Below are 23805 nucleotides of genomic sequence, written 5' to 3' on the forward strand. Positions count from 1 at the left end.
CCACATCTCAAAAGTGCCGTTCAGAGGCAAGGAAGCTCTATACAGATTTTCAGTGTCATGCAAGAAAGCGTTAAGGAAGCTAATGCAAAGGCCATAATTCCAAGAGGCTATAGTCTACTCCCTCCACCTTTTGTAGTACTAATAACTTCACAAATCCTTTCAAAGCGTGATCTTTAAGCTTCAAGAAAGAAAAGTATTTGTAGTGGAAACCAGGATTGCAAAATAAGCATTAAACTCCTTAACATTAAAAGGGAATATCTGTTAGCGAATGCAGTGTTACTCTAAAAGAACAAATCAGCTAATGGCATTTATTTTAGAAAAATTGAGGAAAGCGTATTCTTTATAGATTAAATGATCTTAACAGTAATAAAGTGATTAAAATAAAGTGGGCAGTAAGATGGAAAACCAAAGTTCCCAAGTAAATACTTATTTCTGCCATTCCTTTACATAGCTGTCACAGCATTTCTCCAGCATAATTTGTCTTTATCTATCATTTAAAATTGTACGTCCATAAAACATTGACTTTATATCTGTCTTTTGGGTGCTTACGTAGGCAGTTTTTCACCAAGTCCTGGCTGGAGTAGAACATGGCGAGGGGGGGAAGAAATCTTCCTGCTCTCTTATTTCTCCCTCTACATTTATAGATGGCAGTGATAATGATAACAAACATAATAAGATAATAAGCTATAGATATGGCAATCCAAACAAGTAACCCTTTTCTCATTACATCATCTAAGATGGTTTCTCCATCTCGTTGGTCTTTTCATCCATTAATTTGAATTTAACTTTCCTTATGGGGGGGGAGGGCTGTTATCAGATTATACCATATGACGTTTCACCAGCATCTTCTGCAATGGCACTGATAATTCTTCAACATGGCTACACATATCTCACCTAATACATTTTAGAATTATAGCTGCTAATTTCATGATCAAATCAGACTAAAAATGCACAGTGCAAATAATATGCAATTTTGCTCTTGTGCTCTGTAGTCTAATGACCTACCTCCACGACCTCAGTAACAGAAGCAAGGTGGAATTCAAACTACCTCTTCAGCTTTGATTTAGCTGCCCAAATTTTTGTGAAATGGAAGCAGGATGGAAAACATGGACCAGGAAGAGTCACTCGGTGATGCTTGTCACTGGCAGACACAGCATATTTCAACGTTTCAAGTGTTTATCGCTGAGGCCCTTTCGTTCATTCACAGCCTCCCCTCAAAAGGGTTAGCTACTTGCTGTGCAGTTGAACTTGTCTGTGCTAGCATACATAGTCGGAATTAGAAGCCAGAAATCTAGGAGTTTTAATCTAGGCCCAATCCAGTCTTAATTTATAAGGAAATGAAAAATGAGATGTTGATAAATAGATTAAAAAGTGCAAGCACTTCTCTACCTTTCAGAGTGGTCATGGAAATTAGTTACCACAAGAAGTATTCTAAGGACCAGACTTGTCAAGCCTAAGTAGCATGTTTTTGGTGTTAATCTCACACGCCTTTGTAAATCATGCATTAAGAGACGCAACCGTCCTCAAAAGATCCTGGAAACATTCATTTTTCACACATCCGATGGACAGAGTTCTTAAAGGCCAGTCAATTCGAGGCTAGAATATTTTAATACTTGCAAGCAAAATCCTCTCAAAATAAAGTTATGCCACACTTCCTCACCAAATTCTCTTCAAAAATATAATTTGTACATGAGAATTGTTGAAGGAAAGAGTTATTTGCTACAAGAACTTTTGTGCAGTACCTTGGATTAGTTTCATCAGATTTTTTTTTCCACGCCTCCTGCCTTTTACTCAGCAAATGAAAACATAAAGCATATCATCTCCTCTATACTATTCTCAAAACAAAGTCTAATTAAACCTGTGAATGAGCTTTTACAATATAATATTACTGCCATACCTTGTGCTACTGTTGACATCACTACTGACGGTGTTGATGATACCACAGCAGTCACCGCAATAGTATTTGCTGTACAGGAAGGAGCGGAACAGCTACTACTGCTGCTGCTACTGACCAGAGAGGACTGAGATGCAGTTATAACCACTGGTTGCTTTTGAGTAGTTGAGGCAATGACTGACGTTGGGACAAGTTTCGTAACTGCTGCATAGTTGTGGGACTTTGAAAGGATGTTGGGTACAAAAGTTGAGCTTGGAGAGGTGGTTACTATTATCACCTGAAAGAAGAAAAAGAACAAAAGATTCATTTGTTCTTTGCACTTATTTAAGAGTATAAAATTTTAGTAATATATCTGCATCTGTGCATTTAGTTTCAGGGGTATCTGTTCATCAAGATCATTTAAGAGTGCCATAATTGCATTTGCTAACAACAAAACGTGTTTCCATTAGTTTGAAGGAAAAACGGTAATCAGATTAAGTAATAAGCTTTTCCTTAAAATTGGGAGGATATTTCTTCTGAGGAAGATATCTGATTAAAGCAGAAATATCTTATATTTGCAAGCAAATACACAGGTATGAACTCTTTGGGTTTATTTAACTAAGTCAAGGCATCCTGAAACCCATCTTAAACGGAACTGCTGGGATTTCAATAAAGTTTTAAACACCATCCTCCCAAACCTTGCACATACATCAAGAAATGGCAATGAGGGAATAAAGAGATGTTTCCTCTTTAACAATTAGAAAGCAGTTGCTAAGTTCATAATGAGAAATACTTTTGATCCACGTGGCTGCAAACAATCAATATTTCATCAGTGAAAACCCTATTTTAAGGTTCAGAAACAAGCACTGCTTTGTTTAATGCTTAATACTCCCAATGACAAGAAATTCTTTCATATCTGCCTGAAAACCATTTGTCTAAAAGTAATAACAACTACCCCTACTGAGAGTTACAATTACAACCCCATGAATCTGAGTCGACATCGAAATACCTAGAATTCATTATCGTCTTGGAAGAGGTCTGCTCTTATGCAACTGACCTAGAAAACTAATCATTTGAGTTTTGAATATGGGGACTGCTTATGTAAGGAGGTTTTTGTTTTTTTTTTTTTTACAGTTTGCATATGTACCTCCTTGTACTTACAAACATATGCACAGTCAAAATGGAAACATAAAGCAGAGAAATAAAACGCATTTTCAGTTTACCATGCGAGAACCTCATGGAATTGCTTCAATAACATAACTAGTCCAATAAGAAGTTCATTTATTAAAAATCTCAAACTTTAAAACCTATTATTGCATGTAACAAAAGTCAACAGAATAAAGGTTCAGAAGGAGGAAAGAAAACCTGTTAGCTCAAATGAAAAGTCTTGCAATACTACCTAAGGACTACTGAAAGCTTGCCTGATAAAGAAAAGAAATATGATGATGGAATCAGAAACAGACTTAAGTGATAGATCAAGCAGTAAGAGATTTTTAAGACTCTGTGTTTTGTTAAAAATATGAGGTAACTACACGGAAGGAATAAAAGCAGCAAATTGTACCACTATGTTGCCTCTTCCTCTCCTTTTCCTCCCCAACTCTTAGTTTTATGGCCTGCAGTACCTAGGTGAACCTTTAATATCTTGATCTGAGGAAAATCAAAACCTCACCGTCTTCATGAGTTACAGCAGGTGAGTGCCAGAAGCACGAGGTTTGTGTATCGGCTGCTCTACCACTTGGTTGTATTTTCCAAGCAACGTTTTCTCTGTGTCACTCTTGTTTTTACCTTAATCCCAACCCTGATTTAATCTGCCAAAACACTCTTCTGAAGACTGCTATTAGGCTATGACCAAGCAGACACACTGTACACTACACAGCTTGATGCCGGTTCAAATCTTAAAGGCGAAAATACCATTTGATACGCCTCTGGAGTTTTATTTACGTTTTTTTTTAAATTGACAGTTAACACTCGAAATACCTCCCAAGTTTTCCATTCTCTCTTTTCTTTCTACTTCCTTCTCCTTTTTTAATCTTCAGGAAACAGAATTAGAGACTTTACTGGCCAGCTCCCTCCCACCTAAGATTTCTCCCACCTAATTTCGGAATACAGACACTCAAAGGACAAGTTGCAGTTACTAAACACAGACCAGTCACATTAGGCTTCCTATATAACCTTTAGGGAAATAGGGCAAGTTAAGTCTCAGCTAAGATACTAGAGGTACCTAAGATAAATCTGGCCATGAGCACAACTCCTGAACATTGTTATTCTTCGTGTGAAGAGAGAGGTGATACCATGATTCCAAGACGATCAAATGGTTATTTTAAATAACACTTAATGATACAAGGAAAAAAGCTTGCCAAGTATTACGCTTTAACAACAGTTGCTGTCTTGGGACTAAGCAGGCTTGGGTCTCTTTAATCTAGTTCTACTTTCAAAATTAACACAAGAGAACATGAAAGTTACTGATCTTAATGTGAGAAGTATCCAGAAAGCAAAACTTTGATAAAAATTTACAAATACTCAAGTTCAAGTCACGGCATTTATAGTTTTGAAATACTGTTTTCTCATACACATCAAGATGTTCAAAGTAAACCTGTCATGAGCACCAAAACTGCATCCTTCCACCGCAGAGAGACGGATCACAGACACTTGCTGTTTGTCCTTGTTTTTTTGTTGATTTTAATCACTAAGGTAAAAACTAATTCCTAATACACTGGAATTAGTCTTGTCAGCTCTATTTTGAGAGTCATCAAAACTTAGTCCCTAAAGAAATAAACTGGCACTAACTGCCAGAGGCTTCACTAGCTGGATTCCTTCTCTGTCCTAGACAGACGACTACTACAGGGAAAAATCAGAAATTGGAGCTGTGACATTATTAGTTGTTGCTACAAATCCTTCTCCAACCTACTGAAATGTCAAAACAATTCTGAAAGCTGGCGTGCAGAAATCAAGAATATCGTTCACATCCAAGAACCTCATTTAGATCCAACTGCACTTGTTGTTCAAAAATAGTACATTTCCGATTTGAGTCTAACAAGTCTGCCATTTAATTTAAAATTACTAAGAGAGATTTCTCCCAAAATAATGCCCTTATGCATTTTAGCATATCTAAATCCAATGAAAGAGGGTAGCATGACAAGTTCGGATACCAACGCTATTATGGCTCCTTTAATGAAACAAATCATGATTTTCCTATTATTGCAGATTAGCAAGAGAGCCAAATAGAATTACACAAAGCAAAAGCTAAAATTTTCATGTCAGAACGGTCAGAGGCACAAGCGCAGAAAAGACCCTATCAACAACCCATTCTTTTCCTTTTGCAGGTTTAGTACACTTCGCCTTTAACTAGCATGCTATAACACATACTTGGTACAACAATGTCATTTAATGCAAAGGTTTTTCCTGTACAGAAGATGACCCCGCCGAGAGCCACAGGCTGGGTAGGTTAAGCTCTACCCTAGCCGTGTATTTTGTGCATTGAGTGCAAGGCATGTTACTCGATGGGTTTACGCTCACTCACGTATTTCTATACGTGACTTCTAAAGTGAAATTTGAAGGAGCAAGGACACTGTTAAAGAACAGTGAATAAAATGGAAACATTGTTAAAGAGCTTTGGAGTGGGAAAAAGGCCAAAAAGCAAGCTCTTTATTGCATATTACTTCAGTTGAATCTTCTTTGCTTTTTAAGTTTCCAAAAATCAGGACATGGGAACTCTGCTAATCCAAAGAAAGGCTTAAAACAATTAGCAAGACTGATACAATAAATACTGTGTTAAGGCTCAAGAGTCAAACCTTCACGGTTGGGAAAAATGCTTGTTAGTGGCCAGCCTACAATCGGTCTGTCAGTATCAAGGCCAAATTCATTTTTTCCGCAAGTCTGCAATAATCAGCAACTGCCCCAAGAGTGAACTTGGTTCGAAGTGTTAATCTTTTTTAAATCTTAAGGATGAAAAGTAGACACATCCAAAATGCTTCCTGAAACCTGGGAAAATAATCATGCCATAGATCCTGCACAGAAAATCTGAGTTTCAATACAAAAAACCTATATGGAAAACCTTTTCCACACACTGCATTCTAAGGAAACTTGGGAACACTCAGCAGAAATAATGCAATTGATTTTGGGCCCCATAATACTGTTAACGCAGAATGACAAACGGCACATTAGAACTGAAAGGAAAATAAAGCCCCACAGTCTTCGATCAGCTCCAGGAACAAACCCTACAGACCCCAAAAAAGTAGTCTCTAGACAAAAGGAAATGGCATGGGAAAGCCCATGCCAACTCTCTTGGAATCTATCACTTCAAAGAATAATTATAAATAAGGAAAATAGAAATAAGAAAGATTACCTTTGACCAATAGTTGTTACCATCTGAAGGCTGTTCAGAGGCCTATGTGATCCAGTTCTCAGTGGACTAGTGTCCATATCACAAAACCCAACACCACAAATGGTACTAACTGGCAACCTTGTTGGCAGTCTCACCAGAGAGGCCAAGAATTGAATGAGCATGGAGACTGAATCCCCTCTCATCCCTAGAAGTGGTCCCTTCAGGTCAGGGTTGAGGCACATTGGTGGGGCAGTCTGGGGGAAGCTTGCACTCCCGCTGCCTGTGCTGTACCTGTTCTGTGGATAAAAAGAGGGCTTCAGTCTCCACGGCTGTCAATCCAGGTCCTTTCACACACAGGTGAACTAAATTCATACAAGACTTCGGTTTTCTCTTTGTTTGTTTTAAAGAGGGATTATCTTATCCAAAGAGCAATCCTTAAAACACAGCTAGACACTTCATAGAAAGATAGAGTCAAACATCACATCTTATTCATTGATAAAAAAACAAATGAAGTAACATTTGGCAGCTTCCCCCACATACCTTCTGTGTTGTCGTGTTTGTTGTCTGTGTTGAGGGCTTAGTGAAGGTTATTTTCACAGGCGACATGTGTGGTGGTAAGGAGTTGGCAATGCTCTGCATTATATTACTCATCTTCGGGCTGCCACTTACAGGCACTGTGATAGTTTTAGTGACAGGAGTCACTGCTTTCGGGACTTCCTTCAGGAGAACAGGGGAGGAACTAGAAGAATTAGTTCGCCGTCTTTTGCGAGGCTTTTCATCATCATCTGAGCAGCTGACACCTGGAAAAGAAGTACTTTTCTCAATTATATTTTCCCCATCTATGGCTCTCAATGCTTTCTAAAACACCTCACACTTGCTGAGTCTTATACCCATTTTCAAATAAAATAAAAAGAAAGAGAGGCTAAATTACATCTTACGGTCACAACTAACCTATAACAGATCAGAGATGCTCCTAGTCCTTGATACAGACCACACTTATAAAATCAATAAGGGGGGGGGGGGAGGAAATCAAGCTGGAGTCATTTGGCTACTTCATGCTGTTTAAGAGATTAAAAGAACATAAAAGCCAGTACAGGGGTTTCACTCTGTCTCCAGAAGTTTGATTAATGATACCACATAAACAATGTGGTTTGGACACCACACGTATTTTGGTTTAAAACTCTACAGTTCACTATTGCTTTGCTGGTGGTTTTGTTTACAGCAACTGGAGTACTAGAGTATCCCGCTGCAGTCATCTCCGATTTCAACCTTTGTACCTACTTTCATGCCATGTTTATGATTACAGTACCCTTCTCCTTTTCACCTCAACATAGCCTCTTAAGATCTATTTATTTCAAAAGGTACGCTAACTAGGAAGGTCAAACCTTACTTTATCAGCTTCCGCCTTATTTATTACATTTTGTGCAACAGACACAAAACGTTGCCTTACACGCAATCACAAAAACCAAGAGAGGCCTGGCCTCAAAGGAGTTTGTTCTTCCCCTCAATCATCTACTGCACACGCAAAAAACAAATCTGCTGCAATAGATTCAGCGGAGCAACTGGTAACTCTACATACAGCACGATTCATTGGTCTGAAACCAGTATGAAACTTTACAAAGTAGGCAAGAGCCTCATAGAATGGAATACATTACAGAAGGACATTGTTGAATTACCTTGAAAATCTTTTACAGCTATTACAGAGTGTTTATGGCCACCAAATTATCCAAAGGTAAAGTAAAAAAATAAAGACATGCAGAAAAAGTACAATCCACCTTTACATAAAAAGACTGAAGATCCTCCTCCTTATGCCTGTGCCTTGGAGACAAAAAGTTGGTTCTCTACAGAAAAAAAAACCTGTAATGGTAAAACGCAGCCTTGCTGGCAACCAAGCAAACTTGGTTGGCAATAAATCTCTAATTAGGGTCAGGATCCAATTAGGGTCAGTCTCTAATTAGGATAACTAAATAACTTGGCACTGAAAAGTGAAGACACAGGAATTTACATGGACGATAAAGCACCGAGTAGCACAGCAAATGATTTCTGAAAAATGGGACTCCTACTATATAACCAGTTGGTTTGCAGGTACGTTTCAGATCCATGCAAAAGGCTGGCAGTTGTATCTGCATAAAGGCCAGAAAGTGAACTATGAACAGAAGCAAGGGTTATATTTTAAGTCTGCTTTGAGTTCCAAAAAATAGTTTTGGTAGTTCGTAGCAATATGGATTAAGTGTGGATCCAAGAGTGCAGAGATCAAAGTCCGCATCAACAATTCGCTATATGGGCGAGGATCACCGATAGGCTGGTTCAGGATCATGAAGTGGAGAATTGGTTATATGACTTAAAAGTCTATTGTCAACAGGCTCCAAGTGTTATTGTGGGTGTACTAAATTACAAGAGCGAGCTCACTAATCTAAACCAATATGTGCAGAAATTTCAGAATCTCACGACCCGTCAGAATCAAAAGTGCACATGCAGCAAGGATGTTAGGCCACAGCTGTTATTTTGGTGGGTTACCATGAAATGCTGAAGATACTGTTAAAGTTGTTTCTAAGCGGTCCTCTTCCACAAAAAACAGAAGCAACAGATTAACCTAACAGAACATTATTTCATGTAAAGCACATTTCATTTCGTTTCTCATCTTTCAGTGTTAGGGTTCTGTGAGAACGATATTCTGGTAATTTCATGTTAGAAACTGCACTAGTACCAAGTTTTCCACAAGCTTTCGCTGAAAGATAATACTCAAAGCTCAAATGTAATTCACACTTGACAAGCAAGGAAGCAGAGGCATGGAGAGGTTAATGGCTCAATCAGACTGTGACTTAGATGAGGTCACACAACAGATCAGTGGCAAAGTCACGATTATAACCCAGGCCTCCCGAGTTTGCTCTAACCCACATATAACCAGGTTTGTTTAAACTAACATGACTCAAACAACACATTCTGACATGTGTGTGATTCCTTAAAAAAACAGAACAAGATGAAATGCCTGAAGTGGAGGGGAAAGAAAACCTAAGGATGGATGGAATAAAAATAAGAACTTTTCACCCCTCTATCATGCTTCTATACCAGTTTTCTACTCATTACCATGTAACAACTCAAGAGAAGTCTAAATTAAATTTTTAAAACATCAAGATTATTCTCTGTTGACTCTTTAAAGCTCAGTGATTAGTGCATTAAATCAGAAAAAAATAAATTTTTATTTTAATGGGTTCCATGGCTCAATACAGCCATTAAAGATGACGGTTTGCAGGTAACTAAGTTCAATGTGACACGGCTACCTGGAAGTTTATACAAATGTACACATATAGCACAAAGATTAATACAATTAAAAAACGTAGCAGTTAGCCAGAACAAGCTAAAAAATTGCAGATAAAAAGTGTTTCTGGGCATTATGCACTGTATTTCCAAGTTTAAATGCCTAGAGAGAGGCATCTAATAGGATTTCATACTTGAAAGGATTTCCATAGGTGCCTAGGTATCCAAGCTTCACTACAATCCGCTTCCAAACAAATCACTGAACGGCCAAACATGGTTAATTACGTAATTTACTTAAACACTTAGTATAGAAACTCCTGTATTCTCTTAAGCTTGTATTACTTCAGTACAGTATGCAAAGAGACAAATCCTTGACTAACGCAAGGTTGGTTTAGATCAACAAGGAACCACCACAAACATCTGAATCTCTCTCCCTCATTGAAATAAGGGCATATACTTGCCAAATTATTGTATTCCAGAAAGGTTTAGGTCATTTGAGAATGTGGGAAGGAGGGACCTTTTCTAACTCAAGTGATAAGTGATAATCATGCATTATTTAAGCAGCAGAAGGAAGCGGGAAGTCCTTTGCAGAAGTAACAAGCAGGACCACCTTGAAAACAAATTCTAAGAAAACTGGGTTAGAAATCCACTGGTGTACAGCAATTCCTATATTATAAATTCATAATACTTTTCACTCTTGCAGTCCTTGCCATTAAGCCTCCCTGTAGCATTTTACACTCAGTGGATTCATCCTGAATACAATTGCTCTGAAAAGGTAAGTAGTATAACCACTCTATAGACCAAGCTAAGGCATAAGGGTTTTAAATGACTTGCCCAAGGTCCATCAGAGTATCTAACTCAAGAGTCCATGCTTCAGCCACAAGACTGGCCTTTTCTTTCCCTTTGGTTAATCAGTTACTAGTATCACTTACTTTTGACGTAAACAGTACTTCCACTTGGCAAGACGACTACATTGGAGGCTGGACTGGCAGGTCTGGGGGACTTCACTGTTGCTACACTGCCACTTGGAACAGGGGTAGATGTTGGGGTTGAAGTGGTACTTGTGTAGGAATAGCAAACCACCACTGAAGAGGAGAAAAGACACCTTCCATATAACTGAAGTGCAGAATCCCATTATTCTATCACTATTTTAACATTTGAAAAGGACGCCAAAGACTTCTTGGGTCATTATCCACATCTGCGCCTCTGCAATCCTGTTACTACTGAGTACTCCCCCAGCTTGACCTAAGCATGACCATGGAATTAACTACCTTCAAAGACAACGTAGAAGTCTATTTCCCCTTCTCCAGTTCCCAGAAATTTTTGTTGACAGTTCTAGTTTTTGGTTTATATTAATCATGTTTTACATTACAGCTTGTTAATTTATTAATTTGAGGGTTTTTTCACTGTTATTGTATTTCTGTAAAGGACCTACAATGCTTGTCTAGATTTGTAACTGATAGAAAATAGTGCCTCTCCTCAGTGGTAAGTCAACTGAGGAAATAAAAGATTTTTTACGTAATACAACCAACCATTCATACTTCTGTTAATCAGCCTTTTTTAACAGTTGTTTATACATAATAGTATGATGATACAATATTCCTCATAAAACCAGAAAAAACAACCTATTTCAAGAAGTGTTACACACTCTCTAGCTGCATGGGACATAGTTCAAGCCTATTCAGCCAAGTTAGATGGCATGTGTAGTAACATTACTTAGAAGGCGTGGGGAAGGTGGAAAGTTATTTTTCAATTTGTTAGCTTGATATATTTATTTGAAGTAAAAAAAAAAAAAAAGAAAAAAGAAACGAAAAAAGAAAAAACAACAAAATTTTCTTGAATATCACCAAAACTTAGAAGGACCCATACTGACTTTATTAAAATAAAATGACCCGAAACATTTTTTTTTTTTTTTAACCACTTACAGAACTACACAAAATATTAGACCAACAATCTAAGTTTTTGGAGTTTGCAGAGCTTAACAAACTAATCAGTGATTTTTATTCCAGTTGCTAGCACGCCCACCACTAACATAATGCTGTGAAATTTATGCTGCAGATGCTGCAAAAGCACCTTAAAAAGAAAGAAATTTCTTATTTCTATGAATATTGTACAAGAAGAATCAGACTTTTAAAAAAATATCTAACGCTTCAAATCTTAGATAACACTGTATAATGTGACATTATTTTTGTATTTCCATACTTTTTTAGCAGAATGCCAGCATGCCTCACCTTCTTTGTTTCCGGTTTCTGCAGGAACTGGAAGAGATGCATTGTGCTGAACAGCTGCATTGGCAACGGCATTAGCTGTAACAGTAAAAGCTGTTTGCGGAACGAGCCGTGGCATCAGTGGCACCAGTCGACGACCTTCTATAGACCATTCTGAAGAGCTATTTGGTCCAGACATACTAGACAGAAATGCACATTCTTTTAAGTATTCTGTTGACTTTCCAAAATACTCAATATTTTGTATTTAGTGCCTTTTTTCCAATAGCAAAATTCTACAAGGCCGTTTCTAAAGATATACTAGAGCAATAATCTCTAGCCTTCTTCATTTCATAAAAATCCTTTTTTCTACCCAATGCTGAAATCCTCCCAAAGCAAGTGTGAGTTGTTTTTTTCCTCTTAACATTGTCTTTTAGAGAACCCTTAAAGGATCAGAGGTCTGTGGATGACAGGTTCAAAACCTCCCTATCAGATTATCTAATACTCACGTACACTTGGTACACTGTAGATGTCTGGGTGAAAAAAATAGTTAGATAGCCAAAAAATTTCATAAAACACTACCAACACTAATCATGCTGTAGCAGGAAGAACAAGTGATTTTAATGTAAATCTTGCTTTACTGAAGCAGAAAATAACAGAACATAGATACACACTGCACTACTACTTCAATAGAAAGCAGTCTGCTACTTCGATTTTCTCTTAGTCTTAGTACTCGAAGACAAACTAGACACTTCAGTAAAAAGCTATCCTTATCTAGAGTAACGCTTCTTTTTATGATGGTTTTATACTACCGATTTGTCAAATAAACAAAATCAGAACTGCATATTATTTTTCAGTGCTGTTATGTTCTTAAGCAAACCAAGCCATTTAATATTAATTAACATATCCTAAAAATAACAACTTCTCACTCCAATTATTGCAAGCAAGTTGCAGCAAAAGCTCCTACAACCTTGTTCGTAAAATGCAGAGGATCTGCTTTGCTGTTAAATCCAGATACGCTTCAGCACTCCTCATACACATTCATATAGAATAAGCAGAGCAGCAGCATCTTAAGTAAAAACATATATTTTTAATCAAAAATAAGAGAAAAAATGTTGCACCTAGCAAAGCTGGCAAAGTCTGACTTCCTAATAAACTAGAGAATTATTTAAGTCAAATACTATGCTTACCAACTACCACTTAGGAAGAATTTACAACAGGAAAAAATAAAGAGATGGAGCACTCTGTAATTGCACCTTCTCTGGATATATATCTCATCTGTTTGAAGTTCTATAGCTCAGGATAAACTTTATGCTGCTTCTATAAAACAGAACTAGTACTTAAAAAAGGAAAAAAAAAATCAAGAAAAAAATTCTGATTTTGATAATTAAATCAGTATTTTTCATTATTCACTTCTATTCTTTAATGAAGTGTAAAGAAGCCAGTGTTTTCTGTCTGAGAAATAGCGTATTTCTAAATCTTTAAATCTGAATATTAAAATGTCAAACGTCACCCTGCAGCACAAAAACAGTATGATGATTTTGGCAAGTCTCAGTTCAGACTACTACTAATTTAAAGTGGCCTGTTACTTGCATGATTTCGTTTCTTCTCCCCACAGCATTTAGGTCAAAGAGTTAAATTTAAAAATCAGTGGTTATAATATACAAAAAGAAACAAAAATACACTTTTACAGTTCAGATGTGTTTAAAGACACTTCTTAGTAGTAAGGCTATTAAGCATCTATCAGATATCTGCAAACACTTGTCCTCTCTCACGCCTCTCCACTCCACGAAATCACATGGAATTTGGGAGAGCAAATGCAAGAAGAAGCCATCCCAACTGATGCCAGCACAGCAGCTGTATCGAGCAGTTCAAGCCGAGAACAGCGGACACTGATGTCATCAGATAGCTTTCTGCCGCTTTTCACTCTGACCGTTTTTTTTCCTTTGCGTTTATATACTGTTTTCCACTAATCTCTCCCATTTCTTCCCCTCACTTTGTCTTTCTATGTAGTTAACTCCTTCGTAACATAACCACATCAAATGGATTTGCACAAAACTGAACTAGAAAACAGAACGTGAAATTCGTACACAAGAGTTTGTTCATCCTGCTTATGTTTTCTCTCTTTTCTTTACCCTTTGTTTCTTCTCATCTATTATACTGAAAGCTCTTCATGACAAAGATCGTTTCCAAATTGTGCTTGTACAGTGAACGGGATACCTGTAGATCCAAAACGTGAACCTACTAAACAATTCCTTCCAGTATCCTGATGCAAAACTGATACTCTTAGTTAGGTCTATATACTGGTTTGAACTACTATTCTTTAAACAATCATCAATCTTCAGAGTTCTATCGTTCATGTTAAGGAATAATGGATTTTCCAAAGGCTTTGGAAATCACATAGAAAATGAACTATAACTTACTTGTGTGCAATAGTCGTTAGTCGTTCATCATTTACTGCTCTCCGAACTTCAGCACGATGTCGCTCTGTTGAAATACTATTGGGGGGGGGAGGGGAAGATACCAATATATTTTAGTCAGAGGGACACATGAACATTTATCTAAAACTTCTAGCTAAAATGAAACTTATGAATAATCCACTCAGAAGACCAAAGGGAATAGGCATCTACATTTAAGAGACTGCCACTTAATTTTTGCTATTACAGCATGAAAAAACATATTATTGTTCAAACTACTTCTTAAGAATAAAGAGAACATTATAGCTTGCAGGTTAGCACAGCAAAACCTCTAGAATCCAATCTCCTAATGAGAGCAATGAATTTAAAGCATGTGGTAGAAAAATCTGCACGGAACATGCAGCTTTCCTCATTAATATAGCTTGGATCCAAAGACCTTGAAATCCCACCTTTATGAAATTCCAAGCTAGCATGCACTCATGAGCTAGCTGTAGTATTTCCAAGACAAAACATCTCAACGGGAAAAAAAAAAAAAAAAAAAAAAAACCCAAACCAGTAAATCTTCAACCACAGAAGCACGGTTCCTTCCCTTATTCAAAACCCAAGCTGAATAGGAATCAAATCTCCACGAGATGGAGAATTACTTCTCTAACTTACAATTTGCTTTCTGGTGACAATGATTAAAAAAAAAAATAGCATGAAATACCTTAGAAGAAAACAGTTCTTCGTGTCACTGAATGCACGGCACTTATCACTTATTTTAAGAAATGTTATGATTACCTAAGCACTTTAGAGAGTTCTCCAAGAAGATCCTTCTTCTCCTTCGTAAGGTCTCCCTGCGCACGTAAGGCACTGATGACACCTGCATATGCCTCCAGTTCTAAAGAATTGGAGTAAAACGCATTTTTATTCAATGTTCACAGCAAAGGAAAAACGTTATTTTCAGTATTAATGACAGTACTCTATTAATTTTCAAAGTCGTGAAAAGGAACACGTCTTTCAATTATTTAGTGCTTTTCAAAAAGAGATTGATGATTTAGAACTCTCTCAGTCAATTACTCTTCAGCGTACAGCTTTTCTATGAAACACAATTGTCTCATCACAAAGGATTATCTGGAAAGGAGTTTATAAACCCAATGGAATTCAAGCTCTCTCTGAACTGACAGTTCAGCCGGAAAGCTTGAAGAAACAGTCCTCAAATTTGTACAGCAGCTTAGAATTCTCTAGAAGCAGGAGAAGAAAATCTTTAACATGTACCATTATTAAAAGTTCCACGGAAAAACTTGCCTTGAGAGAGAGAGAGGCTCGATCAGAAGAGCAACTGATTTATTCCTAATGCTGCTCCTTAATTAGGATGTAGGATATCAGTTCTAGTTTGTTAAATATGATAATTATCTTTTGTGCCCATTTACTTGATATGGGCAACTGCTTCAATCAGAAAAATGCAACACAGCGACTTGAACCTGCCCAATGCATCAAAAACCACAGTTCAGCTACTCTTAAACGTACAGACACATCACAGAGATTAACACACAAAAACGTTATCTCTGAGTTACGATAAAATCATAATTCCACGTGATCCACGTAAACGCTATTTCATTAGTTTTAAAAAAATAAAATAGCTAAACAAATACATCTAATACACATAATTTTGAAGACTGACAGTTTGCCAAAGAATGACCTGCTGCTAAGCACACAATAACCTTTATGCTTAGCAGTGTTTTGAAAAGTGTTATTAAAAGACATGCTTTCACACTAGCAATATCAATTTTGATACTTATGTAGGTGCCTTTCATTCAGCATCCCATTTCGGTGACCAAACAAACCAGTCCCACAGCAGATCTCAGTTAATCAAAAATAAGAATAAAAAGGGGCCAGCCCACACCTAACAAAAGCCCAAGAATATGTCTGAAATTTGCTGCAAAATAAAGAAGATTGATGCTATTCTGGAAGGCATGCTGAGCAGGATTCCAAAGAGCTAATTTACAAATCAAATCAAGGAATTGTACTGAAAAGACATCCTGCGAGATCTCCTGTCCTGATTAAGCAGACAAAATACAAAGCAGAGTCACTTTGGTTAACTATACAGTCTGCGCAGGGATGCCGAGTGACCTACAGAAGCATTTACAGCTTTGGTTACAAAACATTTGCTAATTAATGCAATGGTTATTACTAATGTCAACATTTATTTAGACAACCATGCCACAATATTTAAGATGCTAATTATTTTTCCTCTCTTAATAACATAAAGTAATTCCAGATACAACCATGTAATTATTTAGCAAGGATAGGTCTTTTGGGGCTTTTTCTCTCTGCATTTTTAATAGAGTTTCTCTACACTAAGACTTTAAAATGCTGGCTTTTTAGAAGTCGGTAAAGATTACAGAACAGGTCTAACTAGCTCCGTCACCCTTACGGCGATATAGGAAACACTACCTGGTGTGCTCTGTTCAACATGAAACATGTCAACAGCCAAAAAAGCTCCAAAAATCACATTTATCAAGCAGAGATCATTATTTCAAATGTAAGGCTGCCACCCTTATCCCCTTATTCAGTTATAAACCCCAAACACTGCAGAACAACGCTAGCTATTACGACACCTCAGGATACATTTCAGCCTCACTTGCACCACCGCTTTCGTTTGTTGTGGAGTACCCTGGTACAGCAAAACTGTCAACCAAATAAGATGTTGGATTGAGAGCTGGAAAAGTGAGACCTTATATGCAGCTCTACTGATCGCTTTTATGACTGTTCACTCCGTCTGTGCTCCTCTCCCCTCCAGCCTTCTGAATTGTCTGTTTAAACCAAGAGCTTCTCTACCCTAGAGGACTCGGCTGCTACAGCTCTGATCTTGTTAAGAGTGGCAGGGCCCCCTTGTGGGGATACAGCTCATGCCAGCAAAGAAAGATTTTTTTCCCTGTCAGCCTAGGTTATGTCATTGAAGGAGGTGTAGCTGCAGTTCTGTTTGGCTCAGCCGCACCAGCAGGGCTCTGCCAGCGCACCACCGTCAGCTGGGGTGGAAGTTTTTTTCCACGCTCCTAGCCAACAGAGCTACGTTAACAGAAATTTGTAGCACCAATCCGGTCCAAATTTTTTGGCATCACGCACACACTCCCTTCTCCTGGTTTTCATACTTCTTGAGCCTCGCTTAAGACCTGTCACTGTAATGGTTGTACAGCTTAGTTCTAACATAGCATGCAAAATCAGAGTCACTATCTGCTTTAAAATAATGCATATTCCAGATTCCCAGGAAATGAAATAAAAAGGGTGAAGTGAGGAAAAAAAAAATTCTCATCTCAGAAAACAGAGGACCTTGGTAGTGTCAAGCAGCACAGCACGCAATCTTAACAGTCAGGTAAAACGAGACTGAGAAAAGCTAAGTGACTTCATTGTCTCAGAAGTCAGTGGCAGCCTCAACTTATCTTTTGACATCATCTGCTAGATTGTGCTCCTCAGCAGAAAGTCTGAAAAGAAATCTGTTTTTTCTTTCTAATGCTAAGCATCACTTCACCGGCAAAAACCCTTAACTAAAGAGCTTGACTTTTTTGTATTTAAGAACATGAAAACCACTACATTAACCCAGACCAATGGTCTGTCTAGCAAAGGATTCTGCCTCCAGAAGTAGCCAAAAGTTGGTGCGTACAAACAGAGCAAATATTTTCATTAGTTTCCAAAACAAGAAGTGTCTTCTTGTATACACGTATTCACGTAAACAGAGCACCAAAATTCTCCCGATAGAGAAGCATTTGCTTTTGGGCAAGGCACTCAGATACTGAACTACATTTCAACACAACAAGCTCCTGTTATTGTGACAGTTAGGCAACATCATTGTTTTCACACTTCCTTGACAGTCTGTGTAACTGCAGACTGCAAATGACACACTATCACGCAATTTTTTTCTTAAGTTTCATGTCTTTAGGACAATACCTTCACTACTTGAAGTCAGTCCCACAGAGTTGATCAAACCTGGGCTACACGATTTTTTTGGTACAGAAAAGGTGTCTAACACAGAATTAACAAACAAATGAAGAACTTCCTCTCAAATAGGTAGGATCTTGTTGAGCGTAGTCACAAAAGGAACAACAGGACTGCAACACAGCAATATCAAGGCAGAGATGGACAGGGATATCCACCAATGATTCTATGCAACCAAAACAATTCTGCTCCATTCATTTTGCTCAGGCAGAGCATCTGCCAAATATCATTTTAAGCCTGGGCTGTCAAACCAATGACACATGCAAAATACAGGAAATGACTTGTAAGTTGCCCATAGACATATTAAAGTATTTCTTGGAAGCAGCAGGCAGTCAAATCTTAAAAGGGCAAACATACAGACCCACAAATTGTATCTTACTGTACCCAGTTTGCGAAGGATCCTCTTGCATTCATCCCTACTGAGATCCAGAAGCGTCGGCCACACGACAGGCATCTTTCCCCCGCGTTTGTGCTCCCACAGAGCTCACCCTCGCTGAAAAGGAATATAAACGCAGTAAGTGCCAGTCCGTCATTTATTGATTTGCCAAGCTGATTAATGCAAACTCTCTCTGGCCTGCTCACAACTCCAGCAGCATATTCACTTCCAACCCTGCTCCAACCTTTGTAATGGCATGCTTTACCATGCAGGAATTCAGCAGTTTCCCAAGGCCACACACTCCCCATGCTCTTTTCCGCAGATCCATCACCCAAGCCTTTCTACTGAGAGTTTCCTATCTCCTTCCCAAGCCTTTTCTCATGCTGAAACGCTCTCCGAATTGATGTTCAAGTCTCCTCCCTCTCTTTATGCACAGAGCACCTATTATAAGAACTCTTCCAGCTAACCGCACGCCCCCCTTCCCCCCGGGGAATGCATTTAGCACCAGCCTATTATATGACAGAATAGCAAAAACACCGTGGAAAAAAAAAAAATCGCTTTCCAACGTACGTCCCCTCCCCCCCCCGGAAAAAAAAAAACACAAACAGGGGAACACCCCCCCTGGCCCGACCGCATCGCGGCGAGATTTCGGCGGGGGGGAGGGGGAAAGGGCGCATCTACACCCACCGCGGCGACGGCAAGGGCGGAAAGAGGAGCCGGAGGCGAGCGGGGCGAACCGGTTCGTGCCCGCCGGAGGCCGCACTCCCCGGGACCGGCAGCGGCGCAGCGGGGGGGGGGGGGGGGGGGGGGGTCTGGCACGGCGAAACAAAAGCCCCGGCCCCGCCGCACCTTCCAGCGCGGGGTTGGAGGCAGCAGGATCTCCCCCCTCCCCCGATAAGGGCGCCCAGCGCGGGGACTCGCCGCCCCCGCGGCCTCTCTCCGGCCCTCGGAGGCGCAAGGTGGGGGGAGGTGGATGGACCGGCGGGAGCGGGCGGCGCTGGGTCTCCCCCCACCTCTTCCAGGCTCCCCGGCGGGCGACAGGAGAGGGCGGGCGGCGGCCGCCTCCCGCCGCCGGGCCGAGGGGTTATCGGCGGTGGCGGGAGGCGGCCCGGGCCCGTGAGGGGGCGGCGAGTCGCCGCCGCCGTCCCGGGCAAGGGAGCTGCCCCTCTGCCTGTGAGGGAGCGCCGGGCAAGGCGGGGTGGGGGAGGCCGGACGGTGCTGTGCCGGCGAGCGGGACCCACCTGCCCGGCCGTGCCCGGTACATCGAAAGGCTCCGCGGCGGCGGCGAGGCCCCTCCCCCCTCCCCCGGTGCCGCTCTCGGGTTTGTTTGGTGGCGGTGGTGGTGGCGGCGGCGGCGGCGCTGCTGCTTCCCCGGGCCAAGATGGCGGCGGGCAGCTCTGCGCATGCGCGGCCGCCGCGGCGCACGCCGGGAGTTGTAGTCCTCCCCCTCCTCCTCCTCCTGCGCGTTCAAGCAGCGCGACACGCGGACCCGCCACCCTCCGCGGCGGAGGCCAGTGAGGAGATGGACGAAACGGGTGCCAAGATGGCGAAGGGGGGGCGGGCTGCGCATGCGCGCCGACGCGCGGCGCTCCTGGGAGCTGTAGTCCACTTGGCGTTTGTCGACGCGGTGGGAAGCGGGGCCGGCCGTCCCGCCATGGCCCGGCGGCCGGTACGGGCAGCGAGAAGGGACAGAAAGCGTGCGAGCGTTCTCCTCCTGGGCCGTGCCGTGCGGGGTACAGCGCCGTGCACACTCGGGCACAACGCGGCCCGCCGGGTGCAGCAGGGACCTGCTGGGAGAGCAGCGGCCCCCGGACAGGAAAGGGGCGTTCGCAACCCCGGGGTGGTGGCGTAGCCTTCTCAGATGGCGCGTTTTCCACGGAAACGCTTCGCTTCCTTCCTCTTCCTCTATTTATAGGCGCTCGCCGTTGCAAAGGAAAACTCCACATAAAAAGCGGGGGCAGAGTCGGCCTGCTGAGGTTTTGCAGGCCGGGTTTACGGTCGGGCTGGGCCGCTTCGGCCGCATCGCTTTCCTTTTTGCCTTAAAAACCGTGAGCGTGCAGGGCTGGAGCCGCTTTGCCGTCAGCGCCGGGATTTCGGGAGGGAGCGAGGCCTCGCCCGTCGCTTCGGCACAGCCGCTGCCCAAAACCGCTGCCGAAGCGTCCTGCGGTTTTCGCGCTTGCCGCCTTTTCTAACGCTTCCGGCGTTGGCTGCCGACCGCTGTTTTGCCAGAGGAAACCTGGCGAGACTCGACATGTGGTCTGACCTTATTTGGCCGTTGCTGGCTTTCTAACGTAAAAATCGCCGCCGGTTAGGTGTTAACGCTCAGGAGGACGCCGGCACTCCCGTAATGAAATCCACGCCCTAAAACCACGCTCAAGGACTACTTCGTTTTTTGCTCCCTGTGGTCATTTGTCGGTACGGAGCGCAACCGCGTAATCCCGAAAGCCGCCAACGCCGCCTGCGGAGTCCCGAGCCCGGCAGTCATTCTCTGTATCACAGCGATTGTACCTTTGTTTGTGTCGTCCTCAGTGAAAGGCAGTGAATTACATCTTTTGAAATGTCTTTATAGCTGATTAGGAAATAGGAAAGAAAAAAAATAAGTCTCTAGGATGAAGCTGTAGCCTAAAAAAAAAAAAAGCACGTTTGCTGACACAGTTTGCAGCAAAAAGATATATATATACATAAATATATATATATATATATCATACATATGTATAACTTTCTGCATGGTGGTCGCTGGAAGGAGGTGCTGCTAAAATCATACTTGAGGCCCCTCCGCATAATCTTCTGACACCAGGCCATCCCTCTCTCAGGGCGACATTTTCGCCCCGTGCGCTTGTTTTCCGTGCTTAATCCGACAGGCTTTCTGCGATTTTGCTAAGCGACCAGTCAACCGTACGAGCCGTCCGCGAAGGGATGGAAGGGGCCCCCCCCCGCCGGCTCTGCTCTTGGTTTTCGGCGTGCAGATGCTGAGAGCTGCGGGAGAGACGCCACTGGCTCCAGGGACGCACCTGTATGAAGCACGTCCGTGCTCTGATCCCTTTGCAGAGGTCAGCTGCCAGCCGGTCGAGCTGCGTGTAACCGGCAGCAGATCTTTTACCAAAAAGTCACACGCAAAAAAAAAAAAAAAAAAGCAACAAAAAGAGCTGAACCTTTCTTTCTGTGTAATTTGAAAGCGTCAATGCGCGGAAGCTGACGGGCCGAGCTGCAATCCAGCTTGTGCCTGCGTTTTGCGGCAAGGAAGTAAGAAAATCTTATTTCATGTTGTGCTTTAAAAAGGCCAGAGAGAGCTGGAAGTTTTCAGAGGTGAAGGCAAAGTGGATAGCGTGCTTTGAATTGTAACACCTATTTCCAGGTCTGCAAGCGCTATTATTTCCACCTAAGTATATATTCTTCCCTGAAGATGTGATCATTGATGAACGTTTTCTCACTTGCCATTTTCTTTTGTTCTCTACAGTAGTATAAAATCTCAAGTGCTTGAAAACAATTATGCTGAAGAGTACAGTAGAGCTAGTACCATCTTCTCACTTCTTTTTAAAATATCTTCTTAAACAAGAACCAGCTGAAGGCAGCTGGCATTGTGTCCGCACAATATTACATGACAAAAGCAAAGGTCCTTAGCTGTGCACAAAACTGAGGGAGATGCAGCAACGTTACTGCCAGAGATGAAGCTTGGCTTTGCAGGTAATAAGACTCCATGCAAAGTGATCTTGAAAGGCGTCTTTTAGTTCAATTAATCTGTTCAATAGCAACGGGCAAGATAGCCTCACCACTTACCAGAATAATAGAACCCTTGTGAAGTTCATTAATCAGGGATAACTGTGATGCTCTAGCAAAGAATCATTTCCATTGCATCTGAGATGTTTCAAATCCGTCCCTTAAGTTTGTAGAAGAAATTATTCTGTGAGGAAGAAACTACTGAAACCTCTTTATTAATAAACCTTTGCCTAATGAGTTGTAGATTTTAGCTGAATGTTTTCTTGAAGTTTGGGTGTTTATAACAACACACTCCTCTCGCGCGCAATCTCAAGCGGAATCTCTGTTATCTGGTATTAGCTGAGCTCATGCTCTTACCTGTCCTCCGAGAGATCACCAGTACGTGCTCTCAGCCCTGCTCAGCAGCTATATTCATTAACTTCATTTAATGAGATCAGTTTGACTTTTTTTTTTTTTTTAGATCTTTTATTTCTCTTCTGAATGCAGATGAAAGTGGCCAATGAGATCCAAAGTTATTACGGGCAAGGCAGACAGACAGTTACTAACACTCACATGTATTCATATGTCTGTACCCAAGAAAATCATATAAGCTTCATTTCCTTAGGCACACAGAAGAAAAGAGATTTAAAGAATGAGCTGGTTATGTATGAGCTGTCTGAAGCTGCAACTGCTATGTTTCTGCAGATGTCGTAAGATGATTTCCAAGAATACTTCCTTTTTATTAAGAACGAAGACCCAGATGTGGAAGTATGGAGGAGAGATCCAGAAAGTGCGTAAGCCAAATTCTGGTCGTAATTACAGCAGCACAGTTGCCATTTACTTACGGTTAATTTATCTAACTGCAATCAATTCTCCATTATCTGTAACAATGGGGGAGCCGAGATGTAGCGCACAAAGGAAAGAAAAAACCTAAATAATGAGTCCTGATGAGCATAGGTAGTCATCTGAACCAGTCAAAATCCGGCGAGGTCAGAGCTCTGCAGCGGCTAATGGACTTGGATGGAGCCATCTAGGTTGTCTCCGTACAGAAGAGAGATGATTTCTAGCAGACGCACCTGAGCTGCCTCTGAGCCAAGCAGGCTCTGGTAAGGCAGCGTCTTCTTGAGTCAAGTCCTGGGTCACACAAAAATCATTTATCTGCTTCTAGGCCCAAACCTGTCCCAGGAGCAGCACAGATCTTTGCATTAGACCTTCATTAAAAAGGTTATCTGGACCCAAAATGACTGCACAGAGCTAACTTGGATCTTTTACCCTAATCCAGAGACGCCACTAAAATAAGAATGGGACTTGACTGCGTTTGTTTCTGTCTGATAAACAAAAATATCAGGAGTGTGCCAATAAACTAAAAAATGAAAATACAATATGGTTTAGACTTGCTTCATTAATACAGAAACGCAGCCAAATGATTACTGCAGCTGAAATTTTCTAGGTAAATTCAAATAAACTAAACTGATTCATTGTGCGTAAAGGAAGAAAATGCAGAACGTGAAACTGCCAACATTTCTTTTTCTCTATTCTTGCTTTCCAGATGTTAACCGCTTTCTTAGTTCTCATCACCTACCCCCTCAGCCCTCAGTTTCTGAACAGTCTTCAGTTAAGGAGTACCAAGATTATACAGCACTTTCTGACTTTTAAGAAAGTAAAACAACAGGAGAAGCTTA

The 23805-nt window shown here is 41.1% G+C and overlaps 1 protein-coding gene across 17 annotated transcripts in view; it reads right to left on the reverse strand.

Annotated features, from left to right (window-relative positions):
* Positions 1 to 19831, reverse strand: part of EMSY (EMSY transcriptional repressor, BRCA2 interacting) — a 40700-nt gene extending 20869 nt beyond the window's left edge. For 8 of the 17 annotated variants that reach the window (XM_068930725.1, XM_068930724.1, XM_068930729.1 and 5 more), the window contains exons 1-8: positions 19669 to 19831; positions 18436 to 18544; positions 14857 to 14956; positions 14083 to 14157; positions 11687 to 11862; positions 10388 to 10540; positions 6738 to 6997; positions 1898 to 2171 (exon numbers count right to left, since the gene is read on the reverse strand). In XM_068930725.1, the coding sequence (XP_068786826.1) occupies positions 1898 to 2171; positions 6738 to 6997; positions 10388 to 10540; positions 11687 to 11862; positions 14083 to 14157; positions 14857 to 14956; positions 18436 to 18505 (1108 nt within the window). In that variant the 5' untranslated portion in view covers positions 18506 to 18544; positions 19669 to 19831. Of the gene's footprint in view, positions 1 to 1897; positions 2172 to 6737; positions 6998 to 10387; positions 10541 to 11686; positions 11863 to 14082; positions 14158 to 14856; positions 14957 to 18430; positions 18562 to 18692; positions 19012 to 19440; positions 19618 to 19668 lie in introns of those variants that run through there. The other 9 variants (XM_068930733.1, XM_068930730.1, XM_068930732.1 and 6 more) reach the window with 5 other exon arrangements.
* Positions 19832 to 23805: the final 3974 nt, after the last annotated feature.

Source organism: Struthio camelus, chromosome 1 (assembly GCF_040807025.1).
Source record: "Struthio camelus isolate bStrCam1 chromosome 1, bStrCam1.hap1, whole genome shotgun sequence".
Taxonomy (NCBI): Eukaryota; Metazoa; Chordata; class Aves; order Struthioniformes; family Struthionidae; genus Struthio; species Struthio camelus.